Here is an 11,449-nt window from a genome sequence, read left to right on the forward strand (position 1 = left end):
CTGTTAAAGCTAATGTTACTTATAGATTTGAAGCAGCAAGTGTGAGGCAGTATTATTGTCCAGCAGTATCCAGTGTGTTACCAAGAGGCCTTTCTATAGAGGTTGTGAAAGAATTGTGCAGAGTGCAGATGCCAGCAGAAGACATGTGGCACAAGCAGGATAACTCTCTTGGTTACCATAAGTGAGTGAGTCACTGAAGATGGCCAACACTGATCCAACAAAATCTGCTCTGACTAAACAAGAAGGAGAAGCAATATGGGTACTTTGCATAATGAAGATGGCAATTGCCTGGACAAATTTGTGCAGCTTTCTTGGCAAGACTTTTGACACTACCTTCTTCATAAGTCTGAGAAAGTAACTGACCTAGTTACTCAGCTGGTTTAGTGCCCATGGCAGGATTAGAACTTAACACTCTCCCAGTTTCTGGCTCTAACTAGTTCTCTTGCACAAGCTACCTAAGTCTTAAACAATATATTATGCATATGCAAAAACAGCTGTGTCATTTTGCGTATATGTAATAATTGCATGTATATGTAAAGTAAGAAAAAGGCAAGTTCAGAACAAGAGAAACAAACAAGGTGTGATCTCCAGTAATGACCACTTTTTTTCTCTATTACTTACATTTTTAATATAGTTCTATTTTATGTACCGTATATTCCGGCGTATAAGACGACTGGGCGTATAAGACGACCCCTGACTTTTGAGAAGATTTTCAGGGTTTAGAAAGTCATCTTACACGCCGGAAAATACGGTAGTTGAATAGCAGGAGGACAGCTTGTGAGACCAAGCCCATCTTAAGCCATGTTTTACTTTCTTTTTGGACAGATTAAAAAAAACCCTATTATTCCTGTCCACTCAACTGAGGTATACATAGAACAGGATATGAATAAATAGATTCTTCTATTACCCTAAACCATTATGACTGGTTTAATGTAGGTTACATATATCCAGCTACTGATGTTTGCAAATCATGGCTTATGGCTTTAGCCCATGTGTGAAGGTACTGATGTTTATTCAACAACCATAATTAAAGCAAAATAGCTTTAAATAGCACTGACGGCCGTCTGAGCCAGTCCCAAGCCGAGCGGAGACAATAGGGGAGGGCGCAGCCAGCCGCCCGACTCCGATGACACCGCCCAATCTGCTCCGGCCCGGCCCCTCGGATGCTGGTCCGTCCTCCTTCCTCCTGGTCTCCAGTTGGCCCTCGAGCAAGGCAGCTGGGCGAGTGGAGGCGAGGCGAGGCGGCGTGGGATGGCATACTTGTCCCACCGAGGCTCGCTCCTCTCTCGCTGGCGGGGGCGGGCTCAGCCTTTGGAGAAAGCGGAGGAGGCGGAGGAGGTGGTGGCGGCAGCAGAAGAGTAGCGAGGATCGATTGGTCGCTTGCAACAAAAGGGGATGCAAGCCGAGGCCGCGAGAAGGCGGCGCGGCCGGGAAAGTGGCAGGGGGGAGCAGATAGTTCCTTCTCCCCCGCCCACAACATCAGATTTTTCTTAATGCAATCACTCTCCGGCGGGGGGGTTGCAAAGTATCAATATAAATCTATGGATAGATGTATATAAAAACAAAAAAGGACACGCGGCGAAGCAACTGGAAGGGGCTGCACAAAGGGGCTTCTGTTTGCGCAGCTGGCAACTCTATCTCCCCCCCCCCCCCGCCGCTCCCAGAAGCAACCTTGAGCATTTTCCCTTCCCAAGCGTTCACTATATGGATACTGTATATTCCGGCGTATAAGACGACTGGGCGTATAAGACGACCCCTGACTTTTGAGATGATTTTCAGGGTTTAGAAAGTCGTCTTATACGCCGGAAAATACGGTACCTGTTAGAAAAGTTGATATAAACAGTATAACATTCTAAGGTTGAATTCTAATTTTGACACTGACTAATTTGAAACATGTTTGATTTTAGCAAGGTGGTTGAATTGTACCCTTCAGACTATTCCAGATTTACCTCAGTTCAGTTGTATTGAACTATAGCCTTTGTTTCCTTCAGCCAGAACAACCAATGGTTGTGGTGATGGGAAATGGTGATAGCTACAATCCAATGTGTATAATGAGTAGGTTGTTCAGAACATCAAAGTCCCATTGTTTTTGTGTTGTACACCTGTTTTCCTTTAAAGTGGGATTCTTCATAAGACTAGAATGAAATTACAGACTCACATTATTATAGTAATGAGAAGGAGATCTTACCAACTACCAGAATATTTTGTTTCTTCCTGTTTATTGGGTTTGTCACAGTGGTCTCACAATTGTTACTGACTTCTCAATTCTCTGTCTCCTTTTATTTTTATTTGAACCTGTATTTAGTCATGGATATTTATATGCATATTTCAATATATGCTAGACTGGTTTGGATCATATAATCAAGATGCAGTTGATTTTAACATAATAACAGAGTTATGTTATTTCCTGCTCAGGCAGGAAACCCTATACCACTTGGGACAATGGTTGTCCAATCTCTTCTTAAAAACTTCCAGTGTTAGAGCATTCACAACTTCTGGAGGCAAGTTGTTCCACTGATTAATTGTTCTAACTGTTAGAAAATGTTAGTACAGAAGACATTTTTCAATATATTGATAATCATAATAGTAATAATATTTTTATTTATTTCAAAATTATTTTTATTTTATTTATTTGTATCCTGCTTTTATTATTGTTACAAATAATTAAAAGTGATGAATATATCCAACGCTCCTCCTTCTTCCTATTTTTCCCACAACAATAAGCTTGTGAGGTGAGGTGGGCTATGAGAAAGTGACTGGCCCAAAGAAAATTCTGTGTTCATAAATACCAGTTTAGTCTACAATACATTTTTAAAGGTGTTTTGTTCTGTTGTGGTCTCTAAATAAGCACTGTCTCCAATATTAATACCCTGGGTTCTTTTTTTAGATTCAAAGAATGGTGATTTCGGGTGGCAATTTCAAACCAGACACCTTGAAACCAAAGGAAGTTGTTAGTCTACTTTTGGATGATGAGGAACTTGAAAAAAAATGTATGCTAAATCCTCTTTCCTATCTAACACATCTGCATGACAATGTTGCTGTTTTTGCTTAGTGTTTTGAACAAGTACTAGAATTTGAGGTGGATTAATTTGTCTTTAATTTGCTGCAAAGTTAAATCTTATTTTGGCATTTGATCACAATATGCATTCAAGCACTACCATGGAAAAATTCTACGTTTGAAACAGAATGTGAGAAAAAGGAGGACATTTGCTGCTGCTGCTCCTTATCTAGCTAAAACTTAACAATGCAATACAGCAAGAATGATTCTTACATGAAAATTGGCGTTTTTCTCCTTTAAAACATTTAAAAACAGAACAAATAACAGTTTTTCATTTATAATTAAACCAAGAATACTGTAGCAAGAAAAAGACTGTCACTATAATTCCATTCTATCATTTGCATATTGGTAAATGTTTATATGAGACGCATTTTGCATCTCATATCAGCTAATTCAAACATTTTCTTGGAGGAAGGGATGTGCTATGTTTGAAAGGGATGTAGTTAAAGAACCAGGATAAATAATTGCAGTTAAAGAACTAATACAGACCTGCTTTGTAAACATTAAACTGTGTTCTAATATTTTACAATTATATTTGCATCTGTGCTGTTTATGATCTTTTCCTATATTTCTTAACACAGTGCGTCAACGTCAAGAGGAGAAACGGCAACAGGAAGAAACAAATCGTGTCAAAGAGCGTAAACGTAAAAGGGAAAAGTATGCTGAAAAGGTATTTTGAATATTCCTTCTCCATTGCTTATATTTATAGCATTAAATGTTACTTTTCTCTTCAGACGCTTATATTGTCTGTTCCATTCAGGTTCATTTTTTGCTTGCACTTAATAGCAACTCAACTAGAATATATTTTGATGTAAAATCACAAAGGGATGGAAACCACCAATAGTTTTTAAAACATTGTTTTTCATGTATTGCACATGCACTCAAACCTCAAGATTTATAAAAGGCTAAACTCCTTCATAGAAAGGGGTGGGTATCTGGTCATTATAATTTGATTAATGCTGTAATCTAAAGACAGCAAGAGAGAGTGGGGGAAGATTTATCAGTAAGATCAATTTTTCTGTTTTGAGTGGAATTTTTCTTAAATAAAATTTGCCCAACTTTAGAGTTAACTAAAAATTTTACATTAGCAAATAAAGTATCTTGTTATAAAAGTGCAGCTATTTTCATGCAAATATTTTTATAAAAAACATGTTAGATAATGTAACTTAATTGTAATAGTAAATTATATGATAATATAATATAATCAAAGATGTGGAACTGGCAAGGTAATTAATCCTCGCTTAACAATTCTAATTGGGACCAGAATTTCCATCACTAAGCGATGTGGTCGTTAGGCGAAAAATAATGTGGCTGAACAAATGGGCGCTAAGTGAGGACTATCTGTACTTAATAATCATGATACAAGTTTTTTCACACTTAGAGGTTATATCCCTCAAAGGACAATTGCTAGGGATTAAATTTGAGGTCTGTTTTTTCATGGACTATCAGTAAGTTTTCTAGTAGTACCTCATCCCAGCATGGGATGTGGGACATGATGGATTATTTGGTCTGATCCACCAGGACTCTTAAATTAATATGAAAGTCACATATTAGGCAATATTGTTTTTAATCCTACTGCTTTGTATTGAGTTGGTGAACATTGTTAGCTTAATTTCTAGGACTCTGGTATATTTCCAAGCCTCATAATTTCTTTTTTTTTAATTTAACTGCAGAAAAAGAAGGAAGATGAGTTAGATGGGAGAAAAAGGAAAGAAGGCATCAATCTTGTGGTCCCGTTTGTTCCATCTGCAGATAATTCAAATCTTTCAGCTGATGGTGATGAGTCTTTTGTTAGTGTAGAGTCTGCCATGCCCAGCCCTTTCAGTGAGGTAAGGATCTCTTTAGGAAACAACTTCATAAATAAATGTATTATCAGGTATCTGTATGTATTAGAAAATGCATATATTTCACACGTAATAGAATAAACATTTATGCAGCCGGTTTAGGAAGAAACAGAAAACAAGAAACAAAAGCAAAGGTAAGCAGGAGTGATAGAATATGTGATGGGTAGCAAGCCCATTAGCTTATCTTCTGATGAATGCATATTGTGTGATTTACATAAGTCACTGTAGTGAGCCCCCGCCATCCGGGGAGAACCATTATGAAAGCACCATCATGGCCGTAGTGGCGCAGTGGTCAGAATGCAGTATGGAGGCTAACTCTTGCCCACTGCCAGGAGTTCAGCCTTCCATCCTTCCAAGGTCAGTAAAACGAGGACCCAGATTTTGGGGGGCAATATACGGACCCTGTAAATCGCTTAGAAAGTGCTGCAAAGTACTATGAAGCGGTGTATAAGTAAGTTATGTTGCTATGGCCTCTTGGCATTCCAGAAGTGAATTTGTTTATTTATTTTTCCCATTTATAAAGCTGCCCATCTCAAATATAGTGAATGTCAGAGACAGAGCATATACAGTTAACTGACCAAATAGCTTATCTGTGTTCTTTGAAAGTAGGAGGTAAAGTTCATTGAGAAGAAGGTACAAGTTAGTGCCTAATGAAAGCAAAACTAGGCTAAAACTTTGACGCTCAAGAGGTATATGTTTGGAACAGAGGCATTACAAGAAGCTTTGAGTCATGTGTTGTGAGAAAGCATGTTTCGTTTACTACTGTAATTTAAACTAACATACAGGATTTTGTTTGTGTATGATTTAGATTTCCATCAACAGTGAGTTGCACATGGGTTCCATCCCCCCTGATGAGAGCAGCAATGACATGCTTGTAATTGTAGATGATCCAGCATCTTCTGCACCCCAGTCAAGAGCTACTAATTCCCCAGCTTCCATCACCGGCTCTGTCTCTGACAATGTGAATGGTTAGTACTTATCTGTAACCTTGGCCTAGGCCAGCTGTGCTGACTCGGGAATTCTGGGAGTTGAAGTCCATGAGTCATAAAAGAGCCGAGGTTGCCTACCCCTGGCCTAGGAATACATGTTGCGAATTCCATACATTGTATATTATTCTGAGATTTGCAAAACATTGGGCAAGAGGCAATCCAGAAAAGAATGTCTTATTCCAATATGTTAGGTCAGTAAAATTGTATGCCCTAAATAATTCTCTATATGCTTGAGTTTTGTTTGCTTTTAAATTAAATTCAGAAGTTGATACAAGTGTCTGCAGTGACTTACAAGTGGGAGCTGTATTAATTCTTCAACTTGGCCAAGACATTATTGGTGCCTTCTGCCAGATCACTCTTTTTCTTCAAATGCAGTGCCATATACATTAATGAGAAGAATAATAGGGTCCTAGGAGAGCATATATGAGTGAAGATATTGTATCTGAGATACCATTTGATCTACTTATTGTGGGCTGTTCCTTGAATAACATCTAATCTAAATGTTTTAAATGGCGGGGGGGTGGGGGGAGATTAAAAAAAACACTTCTTCCTGTCCTGTTTCTCATGCTGTGTATGATTTTATACACCTCAATCATATGCTGAGCCAACTTTTTTTACTAAGCTGAAGTGCCCAACCATGGTAGCCTTTTCTTACCAGGAAGGAGTGTCAATTCCTTGGATCATGTTTGGTTTCCCTCTTCGATACTCCGACCACCTCTGTTAGTTCCTTTCTCAAATAAACAACCAGAACTGTGCACATAGATTTGGAGATTTGTCTAAGGGCATGACAGTGTTGGTAATTTTATTTTCAGTCCTTTTCCAAGTGATTCCTAATGTGGCATTTGCCCTTTTTGAAACTCGGGACATCTGGGTCAGTATCTTTATTGGGCCATGATATGGCCCTAAGTATTTTGGGGATGGGGGGTTACTTATAGCAGCCGAGACTTGGTATAGATAAGAAGTTAGTAAAGAGAGTATTTTTATTGAGCCTGTTCTTTTGAAAAGAATATTCATATTTTGGATTTTTTTTAAGTCTACACTTATTAAGCAGACTGACTAAGCTTTTATACACAGAACTAATTAATTTTGAATACAAGTCTTGAATAACATTAAGGAATGGTGGGATGGCTGCTGAGCTGCTGATATAAAATATTTATGGAATATTATGAGATATTACAGTGATAACTCGGGCAAGCAAGACATTTGTTCACTGTCCTTATACATTTAACAATAATTCATAATGGAAATAGAGAGTGCAGGCAATGAAGCATTCTTGTCACAAATATGTTCTTATCTAAGAACGTGGTATATCTGCTAATGGAGCTGGTTTGGAGAATGACATATCTTTAATAAAGTGTACACTGTTTATCCATAAAGGAAAATCTAATTATGCTTATTAGAAACTGTTCTGATATAGTGCTAGATGTTTACACATTTTCTTTTCTTTTTTTTCTTAAGGAATTTCAGTACAAGATTTGCCTGTCACAGGAAGAGGTCATTCGAGTAGAAGTCGAGGTCGGCCCAAAAGTTCAAACCATGGATCCAAAAGTACAACAAAAGGTCGGAGCCGAAAATCAACTGCAGGAAGTGCAGCTGCCATGGCGGGGGCTAAAGCAGGAGCAGCTGCTGCCTCAGCGGCAGCATATGCAGCCTATGGCTACAACGTGTCTAAAGGTAGGCTCTGCTCTTGTGGAGTTATCAGAGGAGACCCAATCATGTCTTCCTGAAGGAATCCCTAATATCATATAAAATTTACATTTGATTCCAGAGAAATATGCAGTTGGGTACAACTGCCTAGTCTTCCAGTCCATATCTTTGTTTTTATTATCACATTTTTTTTATTGGAAAGCCACCCCCGTTGTGGAATCACCTTGCACCAATAACATTTTATGTCACAGAGGTAGATGATGGTTGAACAGACCACATTTTGTTTTGTGGTATTTTTTTTAAAATTGCATTAAAATGAATGGGCTCAGAAGCCTCACACTTAACTATTCTGAAATCTGCATGTTTTTTTTTGTTTTTTCCCCCAAATGTTAGAAGTTATCTTTCTTTTCACTGAAAGTCCTAGTTAATTATCATGCCTGCAGGTTTACTACTGTGCTCACTTAAATAGTTATGTTTCAGGTCTAATCTGTTGAGGAAGTATTTATTGTTGTTACTACTACTACTACTACTACTACTACTACTACTACTACTACTACTACTTTGTGGTGCTTTTCTTTTTCCGTCTAGGTATGCCTTCAGGTAGCCCTCTCCAGACTCCACTTATCCGACCTGCTGGACTTTCAGATTTTGGATTATCAAGCGCCTCTTCCTCCCTGAGCAAAGGAAACAGTGTTTGTGGATCCTCTAAGAACTTAAGCTTAGCCAGCTCCTTGGCACCAGAAACCCCTATTCGAAAACAATATAAAGGAGCCCATATTTCAGGTGGGCGGTAGTAATTTTGAATCCCTGGAACCTATATGTGTCCATATTGGCTTTCAAAGTAGCCCACGCCTACCAGCAAAAGGGTATATAGATGATGCCTTGTTTTCATCCCATGTGGGTGTGAAGATTACTGCACTACTTGTCAAGAGGTGTTTTATGTGCACTTTCATGCATAGTCCAGATTTACTACCCTTTGCAGCATTGTGAGGAAGAAGGTCTGAGACACAGGGATGCTTGGGCTTAACTTTTCCATTGAGGATTTTTCTTTTTTTCTTTTCTTTTTTTTTTTGGTAGCATCTTACAAATCATGCAGGGAAAGAATCCAACTTCCATATGAGACTGGCTGCAAGATCTCCCCCTTCATTCCTACTCATACCAGCACCCTCTGCCCTCATCTTTCAGGTTTCATGGAATCCAGCTTGGTTTTAAAGTAAAGAGATCAGCATATAAACTTTGGAGGTGCTCTGTAGATTCAGAGGAACCTTCCGCACTGCGTCTTTTGGAAGAAGCTGTGGGAAAATAATTGGATGGTTCTAATGTGATGAATAGTGAGCTACCGTAAAGAATAGAGTTCAGGTAAAAGGAGAGTTTTGCACTGTGTCCTGAAAAGGATCTTTTGTCAATATCATGCTTCTGGATTACTAGAATGCTGTTTTATTAGTCAGCCCAACAGTAAAACAGGCTAGAGCTCTTTGTAATGGCATTGCCAGCTCTGTAATCATAAGAGTGGAAAAAACTTTTAAGGTCATAATGTGCAGGAGTCAGATGCATCAACATCTTTTGAGCTCCCTCGCCCCCAAATTCGTTGATATGGGTTTAAAGGTTTTAAAATGGATTTGTGAATGACTTTAAACAGGAATAATTCTGAGAGAGAGAGAGAAAACATCACTATTTTTCCTCTCATGGTGCCGTAGAAGAGCTTTTGGACGATGATTTAGGTACCACTGTTCACTGTATTACACAAGATGAGCAATGCTGTTTTCTTCCCCTCCTGGTCCTAGTTAAAGTAAAAACGTCTTTCATTCCAGTTCATCATATATGTATGCGCATATAGTTTGGTCTTATTTGTCAACAGTGTCCACATCCTTCAGTAGGGTTGGGTTGTTCCACTGTGGTGATCTGGCACTGTATGAAAACTCTGTAAAACTAGCAAAGTTGTAAGAGGTTAATGGTGCCATTTGTGCAACTCTGCTCTGGTACTCCATTCTGAAGGCACATGAACCCTCTGCTTTAGCATGATATGTATATGGTCCTCATTGCACTGACATGAAGGGGGGGAAGGCAGTTCTCTTGCCTTCATATTGACAGTAAGTGGTTGTGTTGTTTTTTTTTCTGGGCATTTCACCTTTCAAGGGAGAACCAGGTTACGAGGTGAAGATCTTAGCTAAGTCAGCAAAGGATTTTTCAGTCTCACGCACCTTGCCTGGCATCCCTCAGTGTAAGAGAGCAAGTGCTTCCTGTTGACTTTGCTTCTGATTTGCACACCTGAAAATAGCAGAAATGAGTTCAGTTAGATTGATTTAAGAACAAAAAAAAAATTGGAGAGATTAATTGGGTGGGGAGGGATATTTAAGTTAAATCATGAAGATTTTACCCGCCACCCTCAGATTCACATGTGTATATACAGTGTTTAGAGGGAATCAGAAAAATGCCAAGCCTTTTTTTCCCCCCTCTTTGAATGTGCTGTCTATTTTTATAACTGAACTTGTATATATGTATAAAAAGAGACACATCTTTCTTTTACTAACTGGAGAAAAGAATCTTAAATAAAATGGAGCAAGATAATTTTATGTAAATTCTGCTTCTGTGGTTTATTGTTTCCGACGGGAAAATGATCCAGTAATAGATATAATAGGAAGTCTGTGGTTGACTGCTGCTCTCTTAAATGTACCTAAGATACTGTTTGTGGACAGTTCCAGATACTTTGCAGATTATAAATATAGCAATATTCTCTGTAAATGTTTTCCGTTACTTACTGCCTTTTATATATATCTAAATAAATGATATTTATAAATGTTCGGAAGAATATTTTAGCCGAGTATAGGAGACCAAAGACTATTTATTACTGTTGGTGAAATGGAATGACCTGTGACTCCAGGCCCATTGGTGACTTTCTTCTGTGCTCATCTTAAGTAGATGATATTCAGTATGGGGGTTCCCCAATTATGAAGCTTTAGGAGGCTTAGAGCGGTTAGAGAAGTACTAGAAATGCTTGCATTCATTGTTAAATCTTTTAATGTGATTGTGTACGTTCTTTTTGCATAAGGGTTCTTGTAAAATCCAATTTAAAGCATCTCTGAAAAAATGGCTCTCAGCTTTCTGCTTAAACACATTTCCCCCCTCTCTCTATTTAATTGCTTTTGGTCTTAATAATTTCTAATTAATATTCAACGATGACATCCCCATCAGATATCCCCTTGAAGAGCGCTATCTTTTTCTCAGAGCTAACCATTTGTCTTATTATTGTATTGCTTTAAAACACAGAATAAATTTTAAAAAAATATCAGAAACTCCCAAAGAAAATACGATCAGTGAATTAATAATACATATTAGAAAAACAGCAAAAAAATTTTTAGAAAGAATCGCTATACAAAATAATTCTGGTCAATCTCTTCATGATATCAACATATATATGACCCACGTGGCCTTTGCCCCAATCTTGACAGAGTTCCATTGAGGAGTGAAGAAATCATTTTTGTTTGTAATAATCGTGGCTGAAGAATAAGAGTGCTGCTTTTAAGTCCAGTGAATAAAGAAATCCATATTTAACAAAAACGTGCTCCAGATGTTTCCACTGTACCCTGCCTTTTCTACATCCAATGCCAGTTGGAGATTTTTTTTTGAAACATATGCCCATAATATCATTTAGTGGTTTAATATTACCCAATGTTTGACGCATTTTATAAAGCCAGATTGCACAAAACCAACATTGACGATGATGATGTCTGTAATCTACAAACCCAAGGCAGTTCTCAGAAGTTTTGGAGCAGTATTTAACAAAACAGGCAACAACGTGTACGTTCAGCATCATCTTTATCAGATTTCAACATTACTGTTATATATGAGCTTCATTTTTAAAAAGTTGGATACACTATTAAGAAAGTATCATTAGAAACATCAAATAAAGG

At 38.1% G+C, this 11,449-nt stretch overlaps 1 protein-coding gene across 1 annotated transcript in view; it reads left to right on the plus strand.

Annotated features, from left to right (window-relative positions):
• INO80 (INO80 complex ATPase subunit) overlaps nt 1–8,519 on the plus strand; it is a 60,412-nt gene extending 51,893 nt beyond the window's left edge. Inside the window, exons 31-36 of the mRNA XM_015824712.1 lie at nt 2,888–2,990; nt 3,640–3,728; nt 4,732–4,887; nt 5,711–5,870; nt 7,350–7,565; nt 8,127–8,519. Of these exons, the coding sequence (XP_015680198.1) occupies nt 2,888–2,990; nt 3,640–3,728; nt 4,732–4,887; nt 5,711–5,870; nt 7,350–7,565; nt 8,127–8,332 (930 nt within the window). The 3' untranslated portion in view covers nt 8,333–8,519. The remainder of the gene's footprint in view (nt 1–2,887; nt 2,991–3,639; nt 3,729–4,731; nt 4,888–5,710; nt 5,871–7,349; nt 7,566–8,126) is intronic.
• Nucleotides 8,520–11,449: the final 2,930 nt, after the last annotated feature.

The sequence above is a fragment of the Protobothrops mucrosquamatus genome, unplaced genomic scaffold, assembly GCF_001527695.2.
Source record: "Protobothrops mucrosquamatus isolate PMUCROS unplaced genomic scaffold, P.Mucros_1.0 scaffold_1, whole genome shotgun sequence".
Classification (NCBI taxonomy): Eukaryota; Metazoa; Chordata; class Lepidosauria; order Squamata; family Viperidae; genus Protobothrops; species Protobothrops mucrosquamatus.